Raw genomic sequence first — 21,896 nt, 5'->3', positions numbered from 1 at the left:
TGTGCGTTCCTGAAACCTCTCCTTGATTAACATGGGTGCCAGACATAGGATGTATTATTTTCATGTTTTACTCCGATAACATCGGCTTCCTAAACGGAGCATCCCAGACTCCTACTTAACAAGCCAAATGACCTCAGTCTATTTTTTTAAGCGGCTCTGTGTCCCACCAAGAATAATGCCTGGCTATAAACATTCATCACTTTGCTATTTTTTTTCTTCTTTTTAGCTGTACTTATTGTGAGATGATTCATAAGCTTTGTACAATATGTGCAGATGTTTCTAATTCATGTGCATGGTTGTAATGCTAGACTCTCCCACTAGGTGGCCTTGAAAGGAGATCATTTACTAAGTAGACTTCATCCTGTGAATGCAGTCGGATACTAAATAGAAACATTACAACATGCCTATAGTGGGAAATGCACAATCTATGGTTTCTGAGTATGTTTAGTAACATTACAGGATTAATAACATTGTTTTTGTAATAATAATAATAATAATTAATATATATATATTTTTTTTTACTTTAAATTTGGTAGTGTTAAAGGGGTTATACAGTTTCTAAGATTGATCAATATTAGATCTGTGGGGGTCCAACACCCACTTGTGATCCCTGCAGATCACCGGTACCATAGCGTCCAGTGTAGGTACTGCAGTGCTGCCTTCTTTTAGTCTATAGGACAGTGCTGCAGAACCTACACCCGCTGCAACGTGGCTCTAATGTGCTGCTTCGGTACCGGTGATCTGTAAGAGTCTCAGGTGTTGGGGCCCCCATAGATCTAATATTGATCTCGTGATAGGACATCAATCTTAGTATCTGGATAACCCCTTTAATGGGTTGTAACGGGAAAATGGGGCAGCAAAAAAAAAAAAACTTGCAGAATTGAATATTTCAGGAAATTCTAGTTTTACTCTTAATATGTTAAAAAAGAGTGCATAGGCCCTATTTAGCAGAGGCTTTTACTACAAAGTACTAGAATACTATCATTAGAATCCCTTTTTCTACGAAGACCACGTCAGAATAGCCTTTATAAAGATATTCTTCTTATTTATTATTATTATATTAATAATAATTAATAATCTTCAGTTTGTAAATGAGTCTTCAAGAAGCACAGGGGGGGTTCCCTGTAATGTCCGAAGTCTCTCAAGCTACGCCTCTCCCATCTTCTCCCGACTGCCTCTTCAACCCAACCTCAGCCGGCAGAGCCGACTGCGCATGTCTTTTCAGCCGCCATCCTGTGGCCTCTAACACAAGCGTCTGTTTGGCCACAGGAAAATGACCGAACTGACATGCGTAGTCAGCTGTGCCAGCTGATGATGCAGCAAAGCGGTGGTCAGAAGAAGACGCCAGAGGCCTCGCTGGAGAATCTTCGGACAGCACAGGCGACGTCCCCGGTGCTTTCTGAAGACTCATTTGCATACGGAAGAAAAAAGAAATGGCAGCGTGGTCAGGATTATAAAGGTAGGAGAAGAACAGCCTTTCTAAAGTCCAACATGGTCTTTGTAGAAAAGGGGGTTCTATTGATAGAATCCCTCTAAGCATTGGCGATTTAGTGAGGGTCCTTCACCTCAGGTTTTGTGAGATATATATAGTAGTATCTAGTAACCTTCTGGGCAAAGCTACTGAAACACAACAGACCCCATAATGGTCCGTGATCTATCGGTTGCCGTTTGTATCTGTTGTATTCGGATTTCGGGCCCTCTGAGCTTTGTCGTTCAGCTCTTATAACAGCGGATATAACCAGTGTATGTGAACAGAACCGTAAAAGAAGATCCCCATGTACCACATTTATTGGGGCTACCAGAGTGGTGGTAGTTTTATCTGGCTACAATGTGTGATTTAACACAATTGCCTATACTCTAGACCTGCACTGTATCAAACCTATGTAGTCCTGGTCTCTATAGTGACCGGCACAAAACAAGAGCGAGAAATGTTAATAAAATACTCCACGCATCCACGTGTGAAGAAAGACAGAGATTTTCTGCACGTTTCCCTATTATTCTAGGCTAATCTTTCTAGTGTTATTGCCCTTTTTTTCGTCATTTGTCAGATTCGTGGAGAGGATGAATTACAGTCAGCGCCGCTGTATAAACAGCTTATAGCAGAACAATGTTTCATGGTGATATACTCCAAATGTACGAGCTTGTTGTACAAGAGTAGAGTGGTGACTGGGGCAGCTATCCCCACCGTGCAGGGATACATCAGATACTTGTCAGATACTCAGGAAGAATTCTTATCCACTTTTTATTTAAAGGGGAACTCCATATAGGTACCTAGTTTCTCCTGAGCATTATCAGTGTTTGATACCATTACAGTCTTATGTGAGTAACAACATATCAGACAGTATGTGCCCGAGTCTTTGTATGCCAATAACTCGGGAACCCTGTGTGTTCTTCTATTGTCACTTGTTCTCCTTTTATTTCCTGCCAGGGGTATTGCACAGCAATGTCCTAAAATCTTCTTTGCCTGCTCTTCATTGTGCCAGAGCTTTCATGATGCTGCGCAGGGCACATTATTTTGCCTCTGACAGTCAAAATAAAGCCCTTTGCTTTTGGCGACACGCACACGACCAATCATGACTCTGCCACCCCATTCACTAATGTCGGTGCACACAGGCTCCAAATTGGACAGGAATAGAACCAGTCCTGAATTTTTCCCTGGGCTCACAGACCCGTAAATAAAACCATGAAAATACACAATTAAGTGCATGGGGCCATAGAAATGAATGGGTCAGTGTGCTAGCAGTGTGCATGAGACCTTTCCAATATTGTGCTAGGATGTTTCCCCGACTCTCCATAACCCATGGGTCGGCTGCCCTCATCACATCAACTGTTGTGGACTGATATGTCTTTGCATGCTTTCTTTCTCTGCTCTTCATAGAATACTCAAAGGTGAATTTAGCATGCTGGATATTGTATTTTCCCAACAGCTGGAGTGCTTAAGGTTGCTAATCCCTGCCATAGGCCTGCTTCTCCCTTTGCTTTTCTGGCCAGGTTTTGGAGGTGTCAATATACTACACAACTCCTGTTCCCTTTAAAGGGGTTGTCCCTTCTCAAAGATCCAATCTATACTGGTAGCTTTTGTAAATTGAAGATTTTTCCTAAATATATTGCTTTAGAAATGCTGCTTTGTTTTCCTGCTATTTGAACTTATTACTCCCATTGTTGACACAGCGTTACCATAACCACAAACCTATGAGACAGGACAAGTGATGTCACTCACTGCTCTGCCAGCAGGACAATCAGTGCAGCTAATTGTAGTTTACTGATAAAGCCCAGTCTGTTATCTCGCTATGTAAACACATGGATAACATGGAGTCCTTTCTCTACAAGCATCTGCATAAATACTGTGATACTTCTCAGGCCTGTTCAGCAAGAGGGGGGAGGGGTTGGGGGACAAATACAGGAAGTGAGAAGAGACAACAGACAGACTGCTGAAACAGTAAGATGAGAAAATCCCTTTAAAGGGGTTGTCTGGGATAGAATGATTTAACACTGAACTAAACACTCTCCTCCACCTATCTCCTAACTAACTAACTTTATGAGAAAAAAAGAAAATGTATTTGCCCAGATTACTGGGATGGTCATGTGACACCCCCCTTCCCCCACAGGCACACTTTCTGATTTTCTAGTGATGTTCCGTTTCTGGAAATGGAATGTCACCAATACTTCTGTCTTCACGTCCGGATCTTCTGGGCACGAAACGTCACTTCCTTCACTTCCGCCTGCACAATAGAGCCAGAGTGTGGCACTCCAGCTCTATAGCGCAGGCGCCGACAGAAGTCAAGAGAAGAAGCCAGCACCATAGAAGAAAGTGATGTCCAGGACAGGATGATAGGTGTGACTGAGTTAGGTAGGGCTAGTAGTCTGGAGTCTATCTAGAGAAAAAGGGTGGGCTGTGAGAGGGGAGATCTGAGTGAAAAAGCAATGCATCATGGTAGTTGTAGCACAAGAGAGCAGAAAGCTATCTATGCAAACAAATCTAGACTCTGCCCAGAAAATGCTCAAAACACTACTAAAAGTATTTGGGTGCACTTAATCCTAACAAAAAAAAAAGGTTGCGGTGGTAACGTAGCTATATACACCTATGGCTGCGGTGGTGATGTAGTTGTATACACCTATGGCTGCGGTGGTGATGTAGCTGTATACACCTATGGCTGCGGTGGTGATGTAGCTGTATACACCTATGGCTGCGGTGGTGATGTAGCTGTATACACCTATGGCTGCGGTGGTAATGTAGCTGTATACACCTATGGCTGCGGTGGTGATGTAGCTGTATACACCTATGGCTGCGGTGGTAATGTAGCTGTATACACCTATGGCTGCAGTGGTCACATAATGTCGGTATAGGGCTGTGTCACTGCTGCAACTGACTAGACAGAGAAGGCTGTAAAGGAGCCAGAGTGGCAGCACTGGAACACTGGTGGAATAAACTTATAAGTAATGATTCTTCTATTATATTACATCCTCTCCAATGGTCCCACTCCTTAGATTTGAAAACCCCATTATTCATTGGGGGACCCCACTCTGAGACCCACAACTATTAGATGCTGTACATAAGAGGACATTGGGGTGTTGGAGTAGCCCCTAATGGTGACTGTGCTGAGGCTCATTATAAGTCACTTGACCGAAACCTCTGATATAATGCAAAACATTGAGAAATAGTAAAGAGAGAATAGTTTGTGAAATGTTCCCTTCACATTGGATAGTCTGTTATGTCACACACTGTATGATTTGTGATTTTGGCTTCCTGTTGGTCCAGACATCTGGCTGCAAATGTACACAAACCATTTAAAAGCCATAAGTGACTTTATACACATTAATATCCCGAGCTGTTCCATATGCTGAAGTGGTGATTATTTCACATGTACCATTGAAGGTTCCACATTGTGTTTCTATTTCATGGGTAAGTGCGCTGAGTATACTCTGGTTCATGCTTATTTTAAGACAAATGTAAGCAAATACAGTAGAAGCGGGAAGGTATGCGGTCGGAACGTGTTTGCAGATACCATCTTACTAGGGATATAGTAATGTGTTTCACTAGTAATTTTCTGAAAAAAACAGGTGATCAGCAGGTTATTCGGGGTATATAATTTGGTAATGTGTGTTTTGCTTAGACCCCTGCTGCAGCGAGTAACGGAACGCAGCTAGAAACTTATCCAGCCTTCACCGGCTACACATACCCTGATTGTTAGACTTGGTGACTTAGGATGAGAGAGATGGAGGTAGCAAGATGGACATTTGTGTGTGTGTATGTGGCTATCATTACAAATTGAAGTAAAGCGCCACTTCACAGCAACCTTCGGTAACCTTAAAATGTACATAGAAGTAAAGGGTTGTGGTATCTGATAAATTTAGAGGAGCCAACCAAAGTCTCCACCAATATGGCTACATTTCCGGTTGTCGCTTTGAAGAAGCAGACTTCTGTTTTACTTACAGAGATATCTAGTCAAAAAAAAAAAAGTATACTGTTGAGTATATAGTGTGAAATGGAGAGGGGTATAGTGTGGGAGAACTGCTGTTTTTCCCCCCAAGACTGTTGCAGTATGCATAGGTGTTTAGCTTGTAGGTCCCGGACTGGAGTAAAGTTCGGACAGTCCTGCAGGGCAATCCATTCCAGGCTTGGAAACAGACCGGCAGAGCTCTGTAAGTAGCACAGGTGTGCTGTTTAGTGAGAGAGAGGGGAGAGAGACTGAAATACTGACAGTCAACGAGCCTGAGAAAGCTCTGCCAAAAGGACGCTGTTAAAGTGCCGGGTATGTGCACCCCTTGTTTATTTGCAAACCCTGATTTGTTAGGAGGTCAGCAGTAGGCTGACCCCCTGGTTAGTGAGGGAATAACTTGTTTAGTAAGCCACCGGACAGGCGTAGGTCTTTATTTTCATTTGTTTGTTTTGACACGCTGAGCAGCACTACCTGTACCTGTAAGCTTGTCTGCTGCAATAAAGACTGCTTTTGGGAAAGAAACCAGAGCTTCTGAATCCCCCGTACATCACAATAGGTATAGTTTATTTTTGTGCCTGTGTTTTTACTTTTTTCCCTTGTTTTATTTTTTTTATTTTTAAATTTCAATTTTATTTTATTTTTTTTCCTGTCATTGATATACCATAAAATCCTCCTGATGTATATCTCCACAGGACACATAGAATGCAGTGTGACATCACCCTACTATATGGCCGCTATTATGTTTGTATAACTTTTTATTTTATTGCGACCCTGTTGGATAGTACTTTAGTCACTCATTATTACTTTTACTGCGTATCACAGATTTTACTATGATTTTTTTTTAAAATTTTTTTTTATCATGGGATGAAGTTCTTGGCTCTTACATCACTACAGTACAGACCCAGTCCATGGAGACGCTATGCAGGATGTTATTCTTTGACTAGTACTCATTATAATGTAATTCCTACGCGGTGCGCGTTCAAGGTCGTGTTACCTGACTGCACGTTCAGCGTATATCGTACATTACATGCGCCGAGACGTTGAAATGTTTCAGATTTTTCGGCTCTGGTGTTAAGTTTCCTCAGGCGTTCAGGTCTTAATGGCAGGCTCGCTCTCTGGGCTAAACCATATTATGTTTAAAAGAAGATTGCTAAGTTTGGAATATATTAGTGTAATTTCCAGAGCAAGAATTGATGATTTTGGAATGTGACAGATTTTCCATGTTCTGTTTATTCATCTTTGTAACAGAAGTAAAGGAAAAATGTTCCATTTACAGATGTTGAGAGGACATTGTAAATTGCCAGTAGACTCCCCTGGGCTACAAATGCACTTTTTGGTCAAGCATACTGTACTTCCATGCTATAGGCCCACGCATTTCTGGTTTCCTAGCTGTACTGCTGCATGGTATTGATTTACCTGCTTGTCAGGTTTAATCCATCTTGGGAAAAGTCGTAATTAAAACATATTTAAGAAAACTTTTTACCGCACACCGACTCAAATCTAAACCATTAAATGAGCCTTATGATGGAAAGGAAAGGTCTCGTGTTCAAAAAGATTTAAGACAAAAAGTGTCAACTCTTCACAACCAATCAAATTCCATTTCTCATTTTTGAAAAGTTTGAAATTGAACCCTGCAGTCTGGTTTCTGTGGGGGAACAATGACACTTTGAGACTTCTGGCCTCATTTAGTAACCTTTGTGTCGTTCATTGGCTACCTCTTACCACACATTTTGCACATAAAGCGGATCAGTTGTCATCGTATACTCTCCTGTGCTAGGACATCGTATAACGGTACAAACGCATGTTGCATACTCAAGCTGCAGCAGTTTTCTGATTAATAAATTAATTGATGGCTTTATTGTTAAAGGGATTGTAAAGGATGGGAAATTTGATACGGGTGACCTATCCACAGGGATGTCTGACCCCGATTATCAGATTGGTCAGGCTCAGTGTTGGATCTCTGCTTTAATCTATGACCTATTGTAAGGATAGATCTGGGAAAACCCCTTTAATGCACAACAGTTAGCACAAAACGAGTGTGGTTTTCATGGCCAAATTGGATTTGGCTGCATCATATTTGCTGCCTCAGCCATGTGTTTGTGACTGCTTTGGCTTCTATAGGGAACTAGCTTTCAAAAGGTGGCATTAAAGTTTTACTTTACCCTCAAACCGATATATCCTAATACTCAGCTCCTCCTGCTCTATAACAAGCTGCTGCAGACTGGGCTTCCTTTTTATTTTTATGTGACAGCTTCCATTTTAAGATTTAGTTTCAAATTCATTAGAAAATATATCCAATTTTTAATAACTTTATTTTATTTATATTTTTTTTTTTTTTAAAGAGCGCTTCCTTTTGTGAATTTTTTTTAATTTTTTTTTTTTCCCTAATTTAGATCGTGAGCCCCATAAAAGGCTCACAATCTACTTTTTTTTTTTTTTTTTTTTTTTTTTCTATCAGTATGACTTTGGAGCATGGGAGGAAAAACACGCAAACATGGGGAGAACATACAAACTCTTGCAGATGTTGTCCTTGGCAGGATTCAAACCCAAGACTCCAGTGCTGCATTGCTAACCACTGAGCCACTGTGTTGCCCCACATGAATTATTATACTTTTGTGGGGCTAGCACAAAATGACTGATTACTCGAAGATACACCTACTTATGTCCAGCCATCACCATATAAGCCAGTCAGTGTAAATACGGTATTTTATGGACGATATTTTTGGATCCAACTGAGATTTACAAAACAAAATTGGCAATTTTTCTGGAAAAAACCAGGTAAAAGGTCATGTACCAAATTTATTAGGTGTTTTTGAAACCTCGACGGTTTTGCTGATAAAAATGGATTGTTATTTAATAGCGGAATCTTTTATTGTTAAGATCGTGAAGATTTTGATGGGAAGCCTTTTAACGTTCCTGTTGTAAATGGCTGACTCTGGCTTGCTCTGACCCGTGGGGGCTATGGCAGATCAGTCTGCTATGCAATGTGACGCTCTCTCGATTTCCTGCCTAGACTGTAAAGATTCAGATCTGTGTCATAAGCGGATGAGAACCGCTCCATGCTGTTACCACCCAATCTCCAGGAGTTTTTAATCGAATTCTCTTTAGAAGTTGTATTAGTTACTGTGAATACATTTGCCATTGAATGAGTCACGTTTGGCTCGGAGACCTTGTACAGCTAACTTCAGAAAACACCAGCTGAAACATTTTAGAACTTATTTCAAAAGTTGTCTATAAATGTTCTATCAACGTGCACAGTTTTTTATTATTGTTGGCTCGAAAGCGCTCTATTTTAGGAATAGCAAATATTTATTCCTTATATTAATATCTAAGATCCGAAATCTAACATATGTTCCCCTTAGGGCTTTTCACTGTATATTTGATTTGAAATAGTTGCTAGCGGAAGACGTCTACAAATGACCTAGAGGCGTAATGATTTTACTTGAGGTTTCCCTGGTCACATGCCAATCCGTGTCACTAGTGTTTTCACACTCCCATTATTACAGTCCGTTGCCGTCACCTGTCATAGACTGACCGTAATGGACAATAATGGTGGTAGAGTAATGGACACAGGTGGAGCGCCATCCATTCCCATTGCCTATAATGTAAAAAACACTAGACTTTTTTTTTTTTTTTCTTTTTCTCTCCGCATGTTTTGTGTGGAAACTACACAGACCCCATTTTAGTCTATGGGGTCTGCGTGTTTTCCCAGGTAACTGTTTTTCTATGTGTATAGGTTTCCTTTTGAGGGGGTCCCCAAGCAGACTCCTCAAACCTAATTCTGAATGCAGATGTGAACCGGGCCTTATGCCACATTTCATGCCTCTGGAGTGCAATGTAATAAATACATTTTCTCATTACACTTAGTGTTTTTGTGTTTAATGCGGAGGCCCCATGTGGCACAAACACCATGGCTTGCCTGCGACAGAAGTGCCGAAAGAAAAAAACCGCAATGTTATACAGTCACAGCAAAGTGGATAAGATTTTAGCGAAGTCCATCAGCACTTTGTGTGAAAATATTCACAGTAGACTTGGAAATCGCAGCATGTTAGTTATACCTACGGAAATGCCGGCGACTTCCCTATAGGTATAATGGTAGCAGAAAGTCCACAGAGGAAACTTCTGCAGACTTTGAAAAGTGCTGCAGGAAAAACCATGATGCGTTGTCACAACTTTTTTTTTGCTGTGGGATGCCACATGTGGCCCTAGCCTAAGTGTGATTTTGTTTTTTTGAGGCTTTTTTAACTTTGGGCATCTGACCTGTGGTGCGGTTTGGATCAGGCCAGGTGCAACATAGATGAGGAAATGCTGAAATTAGTCTAACCATGGTGGTGGATCTTGGTTGTCCAGCTTTTATTATTTTTATTAATGATATCCTGTCCACCGGATAGGTCATAAATATCAAATTGTTAGGGGTCTGATATCTGGCATCCCATTGATCTTCTGGTCAGGGCAAGAATGGAAACTAGACAGTGAAAGGAGCCCGGACCAGAGGACGCCATCTATTTAGTAGTCATGTGGCCCAGATATGATATACACATATACATACACTATATATTATACTGAATCCTTTCCTGCAGACTTTATATCCATCTTCTCAGCTCCTTCTGCTCTATAAAGTACTAGATTATCCTTGATCTGGTAGCAGCTACTTAAAACTTGCCCTTCATTTTCGCTGTGCCTAGGAATTGGATCAGCTCCATATTTCCCGACCTTGGCAAGTAATAGAATTTCAGTGGTCATAAGAAGAATTCTACGTGTAGTGTAATACTGGGCTGGCAGGGAATTTTAAGAAATGAAATTTTTGATACTTTTAATTTTTTTTTCCCCCACAATTCCTGCTGTTTTATAAGTGATGTCAGAAATAACTAAACAAAAAAACCCAGTATGACTATTGGGATTCCATAGGGAATGTACAGAAGCTTTTCTCTGCATTTTGTGGGCACAGATTTGGCTCAGTATAGTACATCAATATTATTATTGCCACCACCCAGTTTGCAAAGGAATTTTCTAAAAAATGCAAACTAAGCAAAGCTTTGCCAGATCAGGCAGCACTTCTGTAAGCCTATTAAGTGAACATGGTAGGATAGTACCACAATGTGCTGTATATTCCAGTTACAAAACAAACACTGGTAACATTTGCAGGCCAAAGCCCAGAGGTCTGTGCCGTCCTCTCGCGGGGAAGGGCAGAGCCATAAAATGCCAAACTGTAATGAAAACTACTTACATAATGTTATTGTTGAGTAGCTTCTAGGCAATGAGAACTCGAGATATTCCATGTAACTTGCTATGGGAAGTCAAGTGAGGGGTCTCTACAGGTTTTAGTAAAAGAAGGAAAGGACTTGTTCTGGTTTGTCCCCGGTCATATTTCATTAACGTAATTGTCTGCAATGTTCTAGTGACAGTTTTCATGGAAGAAGTTGCCATATGTAATGTACAGGCACTATTGCTCAATAGAAGGAAACCCACCCCCAAATTTTTAATCCATTTTGATTGGAAAAATGTTTTAAACTTTTAGTAAAGTTTTTTTTAAAGATTTCTGCTTACCATCTAAGTGGCAACAGTCTTTTTTGTTTTGATCAGTTGCCAATGGATTCGGCCATGAATATAGGAATTTTCTATGATCTCGTATAACTAGCCATCAACAAATACGGACCAGCCTCCTCCAAGGAACAGGCAAGAACGTAGCGCTCACCCAGGTTCATAAACAAACTTCTTTATTGGCACAACGCGTTTCAGGCAAACCTAGCCCTTTTATGAACCCGGGTGAGCGCTGCATTCTTGCCTGTTCCTTAGAGGAGGCTGGTCCGTATTTATTGCTGTCCTGATGACGTCCTTGTGGCTTGTTCCAGCCGCTGCCCCCATCTTTCCCCATTGATTGTACACCAGAAGGGTTGTTGTGACCTGCACACCCCAACCAGGTGATTAGCCATTTGTCTGCTTCTACCGTCCACTTAAGTGGTTTTACATGAGATTTGGCTCAGCGCTGTTTTTTCTTGTTATTGCAAAACTAGCCATGATTTCCTTTAGTGTCCGGGTTATCTTGTCCCAGCATGTCCACAATAAGGAAACCATGGTTAGGTTTAGGACTGATGCCAGATCATAGAAAGTTCCTGCATTCATGGTCTTATCCATTGGCAACCGATCAAGACAAATGATGGTTATCACGAAGAAGGTTAGAGAAAATCTAGTATTGACTACTTTGTGTGGTTTTTGGGATCATGGTCATTGCAGGTGACATTGCAAGAAGTTGATCATTTATGCCAGTGCCCATGCCAACCCCCTTTTGGGTAAGTGCTGAGGGTGACGTAAACATGACACTTGTGCAAAATTTACGATAACCATGTCTCAACTCCGTGTTTGGCAAATTTTTTGATGCCGGTTTTCTGGAGTAGAGCAATGTTAACTCTCCCCAATATGGCCATTACATTACAGGATAACTGAGGACCGAATGCAGAAATTAAATGACATTTTTCTATTTTAGATAACTGTAGGTACTCTGTATACTGCGGTAACCATGTGCATTAAGGAAAAGCATCCATCATTCCTTCTTCCAGCTTTGATCGTCTCCCAAGTAATCCAATGATGCAAAGCAGAACGGATTTGTTTACTCGTTCTTTGCTAATGTGTAGATGTTGATGGAGTGTCTACGTTTTTATGCAACAGATTTTCGTCTACCATTCAGCTATTAGTACCAAAAACAATAAACTTGTTGCTAAATTATAGACTTCATAAATGGGAAGGGTCTCCCGTTCTGAAAGAAATCCTATAGGTATTAAAACTTGAATGTTGTAACTAATGTGTTATTGATCGAACTATAAAGTGCAACCTGAACCCTGAACATAATTCGTGATAGAATTAAATTGGTTCCTAAATATTCCATGTATACTGGTCATATACTGTTTAGATGTTGTTTTTGTGTTCGGCTTTATTTTTGGAGGGTTTTTTTTTTTTTTTAGGCTAAGGCTAAAAAAGACTTAGCCCTCTCTAATATCAGATTGACACCCTGCACCCCCATTGATCCGCTGGTGGTATACAGAGAACGGAGCAAGAAGCCGATGGCTCCATACTTGTGCAGTGGCCAGACCATGGAAACATGGCTACACAGGATCCCTGGTCTTGTGATCGTTGGCAACCCATCAGTGGGACACCTGTCCTGTGGATAGATGGAAGGTTAAGTTTTCTTTGTGGGAAAACCCGTTCTAGGGCCATCTTACACAATTGGGATATGGTATAGCTATACAGGGTGCAGCGGTGAAGGTTGCGGCTGGGCTCTAGACCCTGAGGGAGCCCCATAACACACACAATATTGCAGTTCTAAAAGGTGCATTGTAAATGGGTCCCAATTACAGATTTTGAGTCACGGCCCTGGAACTTCGAGCTATGCCTATTGGTCCATATGTTGTCCACAGTTACTGAATCGGGCTTGCGGCATCATTCATGCTGTGAACTTCTGCATTACCCTGGCTGTATTGTATAGCATCCACAATATGGCTGCATGGATCGTATCATGGTTGTGATAGTCCAGTCTTTTTAGAACAATGGAAGTTGTCACCAGCTTGACTTTCTGTGATTTTACATTGAGTTGTTCTGCAATACCAGACATGGCCTCTAGCATATGAGTCTCACAAAGCAGTTAATGCACTGCCAAGAATAGGCTAAGTAAAAAATCTTGGAAAACCCCTTAAATTCCTCCACCCTTCTTTTTGATGTAGTTTTCCCTTCTCTGAATTAAGTACTGGCTGTTACCACTACATGGGAAATGAAAGCAGGGTGCCCATGCCAACCCTGATATTTGTGTTGGTACTACCTGCCTTTCTGTTTACAAGGGGGCTAGAACTTGCGGATTAGGTCACAGTAGGGGAGCTAGCTGTGCCCTTTGCGGCTGGACTCATGGCAGCTGGCAGTGACTTGTACCCATTGCATAAGTTTTCTAATATGTTTGAAAGTCATTGACTTGGCGTCGGTCGTAGATGAGGGTGTTGATTTCTCTTTGATACCCTGTCTAAGAAAAAGTAAGGGGGGCAGAGAGCCCCCTCCACAAACACATGACTGATTAACCTAAATTTAATTTTGTCTTGAAAATTTTACTTGGAAAATATGATTCCGCTTATGCCAAAATCCAAAGCAGTGTTTTCTAGCGTGGCAAATAAATGTAGTATAAGCGACCGTGTCTGAATGTTTACAGAGCGTGTTAATGGAGTGTTAAATCAGCGCGGTATAAACCGTGTTACACGTCGCATCAATTCATTAATGCTGCATGTATTATGTATATTATGTTGTAAGCTACTGTAAGTGTTCCAGCTTTTCCGTTATTTAAAGGGGTTTTCCTGGCTTATAAAGTGATGGCGTATTTTATAGCTCTCATATCCACAGCATGGCCCTATTTGAATAAATGGGGTCGGATGCAGTGCCCTACAAGGCTGGGTGGTCGGGAATACCAATATTCCAGGAGAACTTAGAAGAGGGCTCCGCAATAAATCTGTCTCCAGACCAGTGGGGGGAAGGGGGAGCAGTGGTCGGGCCACCGTTGATAATACAGTGATGGTGTATTCTGAGGATATGCCATCACCTTACAAAACAAGAATAACCCTCAGTTTGTGTTATAATATAGGACCCATATTTTTGGAATGTCCGTTCCCAATTCAATCAATGTGTTCTAACAAACGGCCATTTTGATGTTCTTATTAGTTCAGCCATAAGTGGAGGTTGTCCATTACTGATAGGACCGCCTCCTTGACTTCTCAGCATAGGGAGACAGATGCTGAAATGACGGGTTATACAGAATCTTTTCCCACCAAACTATATATTGGTCTCTGCTCCTCCTGCTCTATAACATGATGTGACATGTGAAAGGGTCTCTTTAAAGACTTGTCTAGATCTCTATGAACTGTTAATGTGAGGACTTTCAGGGATGGGACTGGGATTAGGCAGGTAATGAATTTCCCCAAATTTAGGTGGTGTACATCTCGAAAATGTCTCCCGAAGTGTTTTTAAAAATTGGCCATTACAAAGTCTTCTCATGGCTGTTTTTCATTGTTGTAGGTGTGTAGCCTTAGGAGTCCAATGGGTGGTCTGTATAGTCGATCACTTAGTAGTCCCTCCTACTGGACTCCTAACCCTGAAAGGAGTAGAGTAAATTCAGGATATGCTGTATGTTTTTCCCACAAACCTTGTCTATCAGTCCGCTCTTCTCTAGAACACGTTGCCGGCAGACCGCCCAGGATGGTGAATGTGATATGTTTGCATTAAGACAGTGGTATTAGCTACAGGGAGAAGTTATTAGCTGATATGATTGTGTATATATAGGCTCTGTTCATTTCAGGTATATCATATACATTCACATGTACAAAATAAACTAGTGAAATTCCATAAGCGATAGCAAATGAAATCTGCTGCGTGTCGGTAACGTAATAAGCTTGTTCTATCAGAAACACATTGGCATTCTGGCAGGTTATTGGACATGCAAATCCCCTTCCAGGAATGCCAATTGTTGCTAAGCAAAGATAAGTGCTTCAAACAATTAGATTTCTGGAAGAGAAATTGGTCCGTAGCCCAAAGTCTTCCTGGTAGAACATCTGGAGAGCAGCGGTGGTGGTGTTGGCTGGGCTCGGCGCGCCGCTCTTATAAATACTGTAATTGTTTATACGCTCTTCCACTATTCCAGCATGAACTGTCCAGAGATTTCCATCCCCGCTGTCTGAGTCTTATGGACACTGTTCAAAACTTGCAGCGCTGCAATATTCAACATCAAGTGTGTATGGGTGGCCATCAGTTACCCCGGGAAGCCATGACACAACTTGTTCATTATAATATTTTCCGATCGGTTGATGAAAATCCATCGCACGCACTTGCTGTGTAACACAATTTGGCTTTGCCTACTTTCCACATGCTATGTCTGACTTGCTGGTTTGCATTTGGTAAAGACAAAATTTTAGGCTCTAACATACTTGTTTTTTGTGTGTCAAAATAGGAGCTCTGTATTGTTGGGAACCTGTCATGGATTTGTGGGCCACCCTTGCCCAAGTCCTTATGGACAGATTGGTTTAGTGTCCCGACTAGCTCTATGACAGCAAATAAAAATAGTTTATGCTTGCCCGAATCCTGTTACACCTGATGATTGTGTAGCTCTTTACCGAATTCAGAGCAGTACACCCTGGTCTTATTGTACATGCACCAGAGCTTGGGTACATGCGCAGTTAACCCGATGTCTGCTTCGTTGCAGTAAAGAGCTGCACAGGTGGTGGAAGAGCAGTCCAATGTGACTCTTCTGACTCCCCTCTAGGTATGTTTAAAGGTTTTTATTTTTAATTCTGATCAGGGACCGCATTAGAAATTGCTATTGCGGTCACCAGAACATTGGCCCATAGGGACCTGTGGTTGGTTTAATTTTGGGGTATTTACCATTCAAACACTGAAGAATTCGGGTCATGCAGTGGTTTTGTAGTTTAGTGTTGCATGCAATGATTTGTTGCTTACCCATTTCCCACTATGGCTCATAGAGTTCCCGCTGGGTAGCCAGTCTCTAAGGTGTCAGTTTGCCTAAATAAGACTCCTAAGGCACGCATCCTGCCTGACCTGTCTTTTTTATACTGTATGCACTTGAAAAAGGGTTCTACCCGAAACGCGTTGTGCTTCTTCTGTACTTTACATCAATAAATATCGACTTAACTCCACCTGTCGATTGGTTTTCGTTCTCCCCATATGACCATTTGAGCGCGGATCCTTGCCTCCCCCTTTATATTATAAATAAGACTCCTGGAAAGGGTTTTGTTGAGATGAGACAACCTCCTCTGTGACTGAAAGATCCACCATACTTGGTGTGTTGGATGTAAGCAGCAGTGGCAGGTAATCCAGGGGCAAATTTAATATGTGATGGGAAATGGGGTGCAACAACACTTGGCACCCTCTTTGGTACTTGGCATCATCCTTTGTCTCAACCGACTGATCTGCTGTAACTGCTTCTGATGGAAGTCATCAACCCTCATCCATGAGAAGCAGAAGGTGGAGTATCTCAGATTGCCAAAAAAACCCAAAAATTTTATAACCGTATCAAGGAGACCCTAATATGGTGGATCCATTTTATCCTTGGACAAGAGGGTCACTTTAAATTTACAATCCATCACGGAGTCGCCAAGGTCTGTCTGCTATTATCTCGTGATGAATAATCCTCAGTTTTTTGAGCGGCTTCTAAGCTGGGGTTGGAGGGATCAGCTCATGCTTTACATTTACAGGCACATGTGTCACTCCAGCAGAAATGATAGTGATGAGTCACTGAAGCTCCCGCTGGTTGATAAAACGCTCAGACATCTCTGTAGGCGTCCTGATGGCAATTAGGAAAATTTAGAATTGCCATCTCTTGTCACATCCAGCTGTGCTGATTCATGTCTTTCGTATATTGTGTTGGTGCCGTCATCCATACAAACTGTGATTTAGAATTCTTTTACAACTTTGCATATATACAGTGTGTGTATGTATGTGTATAATATGTTTATATTTATTTTTAGGATTTATTCACACTTCAGTATTTCTGGTCACACGTCACTGTTTTGGTCAGAGATTTGCATCATCTCAACCAACCACTGACTGTGTGACAGCAGCGTAACGCTACACTCACATCTGAGATTTCTGGCACATACATCAGAACAACTTTTCTGTTCTTGAGTGGTACCTCTTTTATTACAATGGGGTTCATTAGGTGTCCATTTTCTAAAATTAGCAGAGATAAAATTGGGCTTGCAGGACTTTTTGGTTTGGGGTTCTGACAGATCTGAGCTTGAGTAGATGTGAGCTCAGTCTTAGGTCTGGTTCACATCTGCGTCTGTAATCCGCATGGGGACCCCCCCCCTTCCCCCACACACACCCTGAATGGACTACCAAATGCATTGGCAAGCGGTATGCAGTGAAAGTACACAGACCCCCATAGACTATAATGGGATCCATGTGTTTTCCACGCGGTGTCCAACATGCAGATAGAAAAGTAGTTCACTATCTACTTTCCTGTAGGCATGACTCGTGTGGAGAGCACATGGACCCCATTATAGTCTGTGGTCTGTGTGCTTTCACTGCACGCCGCTTGCCAATGCGTCTTAGTTCATTCGGGGGGGGGGGGGGGGTGTCTTCATGTGGATTCCCCGAATGGATTACTGACACAGATGTGAACGAGGCCTTAGGCTTCATGCACATGATGACCTTGACCTGTATACAGGACTGTAAAAATACGTTGGTATTCGTATGCTGTCCATATTTTTTACTCGCCCATATACTTAAATGAATGGTTAGAAGTCAAAAAATAGACAGATATAGGACCTGCTCCATATTTTCCAGCTCTTTTCTATGGTCCAGACACAACACTCGCTACGGATGTTTATATGGGGCCGTAGAAATAAATGTCTGTTTATTATCCACAAATACGGATCTATAATTGTGGAGAATATACATCCACTATCCATGGTTGTGTGTACGAGTCCTTGTACGTCCAGTTATGAGACGAATCAGGTGGTTGCTGGTCTCCTAACAAGAGGTTGAGTAAGGAGACTGGGTGGTCCTGTATCTGAGGTAACCATCCAACACCTCCATTATAATTCATACAAGCATTGCAGGAGACTCTTCTGGCCGGGTACAGTTGCCTTGGTCACAGGACCACCCAGTCTCTCTGCATTCTCTTACTGGGAGAATGAAAACTCTGTGCACTCTGATCATCTTATAACTGGGTGTCCATTAATTTTTTTTATTTTTTATTTTTTTTTAGTGCAGCAAAAAAGTATGAAATGAAAAACCTATGACAGAGTTGTAACAGTACAAGAAAAAGGGATGCAATCATGATGTACAGAATAGGCAACAGACCAACTGATCGGTGGGGGTGCTGCGATCCATTCCCCCAGTAATCGAATATTGATGACCGAATTTGCTTCCCAAACCTAGACCTAACCTTCCATACAATAATGCTAGGTAAAACCTTAGAGCTGGAGGATATTGGCTTGGCGGTCAGGAGACCCTTTTTAGGGTCCTATACTTGGACTTTACATTTTACACAGTGTCTTGTATCTCCTTTTTACTTATCTTAATAATGGCCTTTTTTGTTTCTTCTTGATGTATGTGCCATTTATGTGCAGCTGAAATGACTTCTCTAATGTTCCTAAGTGCGTAATTTGTTTATCCCGTGCATTTGCTGCATATCCTACTGTTAAATAAGTTGGGGTTTCTCACTTTGTATTAGGATTTATTTCTAAGCTTTGGCTTGGCAGCGAATGGTGCTGTGAGCGAAAATGACTTTGTGCTAAACTCTGTGGACTGTATAATTCTACAATATTGGAGGCCATAAGTAATCTAGATATTACTTTGTATACTTGCATTCATATGCATTCCATGCGTTTTTCCTTTTTATTACGGAATATCAATGGGATCACTTTGGGGTCCATGTAATCTAGTAAATCATGTTTATTTCCTTTGAAGGTGGGTGATTGTGGCTAAACTACATAGCAGTACTTCTGTATCACATTACCAGCCTATTAGACCCAGTCAGAATATAAAGGGGGAATTAAAATGTGGCATTTTAATTGCTTAATATCGAGCACCTAGGTGTACATAGTCACTGAGCCGGCGTGTTCACTATTGGCTAAAAATTATTGAAAAGCCAAAAACCTACCACGAATATCTGAGCCTGAACCATACTGAGAAATTGGGCAACAAGCTGCTAGTTGTGTAGTGTTGGTAAAAGGAATGTTACATTATCACTCATGGACGGCTTCCTGCAATCCTCTGTTATGCATCGAGTGCTTGATAGAAATCCATTCCTCTGGGAAGTTATCTTATCAAATTGGAGTTTTTGCCCTTTTATCATTTAGGCGAAAGAGCTTGGCACGTCCACACAGGTGAAAGATACTAGAGATGTCTCAGGTTTATCGGTAGCTCCTCCACGTGCTTGCTTGACAGGTTTTTGGTACCATCTTACTACACCCTCTAAATTTCTCAGACTTGTAACTCCCAAGAAGCTTCCGCCTCGGGCTTGTTTTCTCCATTGTAACCTGCAGTATGACTATTGTGAAATTTACCAACTATTTTTTTTTTCCCCCTTCTATAGGCTTTGAACTGTAGTTTTTGGCTTTGGGCAAGTCACGTCTTTAAAATTTCTGTATCCAAGATGTCATTTCTGGTGTAGTTTTAGACTCTCCTTTTATTGTACCTTTTGACTTAGTAGATGTGATTGTATCTGCAATTTGTTCAGGCATACTTGACCTTTTATAATCGGCGGCTGAAAAGAAAACCAGTTAACCAAATATACATGTGCCGTATATGGAAAATGGAGGATGAATGGCTGTCTGATACCCTATTCGGGTAATGAAAATGGGCAGTTTCTTTGCTGATTTTTCAGTGTTTCCACCTTAAAGTACATAATTGGGGGTTCCTATCAATCACAATTTGGAGCATGGGAGGCAGAAGATTAACTCTTCTCTGTGAAGTAGTTGTACAGATATGTCCTTCCTTAACTTTCCACTTGGCTAGGCATAACCAACTACGTGTTTCAAAAGATGACCAGCTTTTCAAAACAAGATTACTTTGTGATACTCTTTCACATTATATCTTTCCCTTTGTGTGTCTGTGGCCACCTTTTGGTTGTGTTGTAAATTGTAGCCTGTGAAGGTTTTCCGCCAACATGTAGCTTTATTCCGTTGTTTTACATTCATTAGACATTGAAATTCTTTCCATAAAGTCTGAACAATTATTTTTTCATTAAAAGTAGTTTCCAAGATAAGTGTAAAATCTGAGGGGCTGCGGTAAAAAATTTTTTTTACGTCTGGTTCTCCATTTGGCTAGCTCATTCCCAGTTTTCTTTGATGTCAGTCCTGGAAAGGTAGAAGGTTAGGTGAATGCTGCGGCCAATCACTAGCCACAGTGGTCATTTGAGTCACTTCTAGCCCAGGCCAGTACTGACTCCCCATAGAATGGGGGATGTACCACCGAAATGTTAGGCTGGGGCAGGTAAGTAGCACATTAATATTATACTTTGTGATGACCTTTCAACACACTTCATTTGGTTTACAGTCACTGTAAGAATTTGCACACAATTTTAAAGCCCTATTTCTGGTAAATACCCAATTTGTAACTATCCTTTTGCTGGAACGTATTTTTGCCAATTTGGTAATCCTAGATATTGAAAATGTATGAAAGTGGACCTCTAACCTCCTCCACCAACTACTCTTCCTAATGGGACTCTCTATGGTCAAGAAAGTGCTCGTGGGCTGGAGTGGATTGTCCATCTGACGGTGGAGAGACTGGTGGTGAAAGGTCTTTGAGAGTACTGTTTGGTAGAGGAGTATTACAACTGTGCTTATTGTACAGCCATGGACCATATCAAAATTTGGCTCCACAAAGTTCATCCATCTTCTTGGAAGTAGATTCATAATTCTTGCAATACACAAGTCGGTTTCGAGATATAGCAGATTTGTAGTGGGTTCCTGACAAGGAGGATATTGATGTAGAAATAAGGGTCACTGTCTGATCAGGGCTGTTTGTCTCAAATGTGCTTTGACCAGACTTTGAACTCAAGATGTGGTGGTGAGAATTTTTCTTTAAACCAAAGGGGAACTATTAAATTACTTAAGATACGTTCACTTTCTTTCTGCAGATTATGGAAGAAACAAATACGCAGATCGCTTGGCCGTCTAAATTGAAGATAGGAGCGAAGTCAAAGAAAGGTAATGTTTGTTTTTGTAATTTTATTTTAACATATTGTGAATGAAATGGACCCACCACCTCGAATTAATTTAAAAAAAAAAACTAAAATAAATAAAAATCAAATCTCTAAAGCCTGGGGGTATTGCTTCACCATGTATAGATCTATCTAATCTATCCCAACCAGCAGTGCTCCCTGGGAAAAGTATGCAGATTAGCTCTCCTGCAGAAGGAAGAACACCGAATTACAGGGTAGATGCCTATAGGTGGCACAAGAGACAATCCATTAAAGCATTTTGAAATACGACTGAAATGATCAGAAAAATCAGACCTCAATCTGTAGATGGCAGTTTTGGAGTTCTTGAGCGTGATCTGAACAGTGGAGGGTGCTAGTTGATTAAGTGAGACACCTTAGGTGCGGCTCTGAGGATTTATGATTCTCCTTGCAGAGATCCAGCTGGTGTGGGGCATTAGCTCTCCTACCCAAGGGAGAATAAAATCTCACAAGTGCTACCTAGCTTCTATGTAAGATCTTACTTACATATCAGTGTTTTGGTCCTTGTTTTGCGTCCAAAACCAGTGGTGGAGACTACACAGAGATAACAGGGGCAGATCTTTCTTGCACAACTTAACTATTTTTGTGCCTGTCCTGGTTTTTTCTTGCAAGCACTGATGAAAACACTAAGCTATGACTAAGGCCGGAGTCCATTCTCCAATTTGTATTGATGAGATAGAAAAGACTCGAATTAAATAAGCTGTCCAGCAATAAGACAAATTGCT

The 21,896-nt window shown here is 41.3% G+C and overlaps 1 protein-coding gene across 5 annotated transcripts in view; it reads left to right on the top strand.

Annotated features, from left to right (window-relative positions):
* BICC1 (BicC family RNA binding protein 1) overlaps positions 1 to 21,896 on the top strand; it is a 143,566-nt gene that overhangs the window by 59,937 nt on the left and 61,733 nt on the right. For all 5 annotated transcript variants that reach the window (XM_075257495.1, XM_075257493.1, XM_075257496.1 and 2 more), the window contains exon 3: positions 21,070 to 21,139. In XM_075257495.1, coding sequence (XP_075113596.1) covers positions 21,070 to 21,139 — 70 coding nt within the window. The remainder of the gene's footprint in view (positions 1 to 21,069; positions 21,140 to 21,896) is intronic.

Source organism: Leptodactylus fuscus, chromosome 10 (genome assembly GCF_031893055.1).
Source record: "Leptodactylus fuscus isolate aLepFus1 chromosome 10, aLepFus1.hap2, whole genome shotgun sequence".
Lineage (NCBI taxonomy): Eukaryota > Metazoa > Chordata > Amphibia > Anura > Leptodactylidae > Leptodactylus > Leptodactylus fuscus.
Note: the sequence above shows the minus strand (reverse complement) of the source record. Positions and strands in the feature narration are given on the sequence as shown.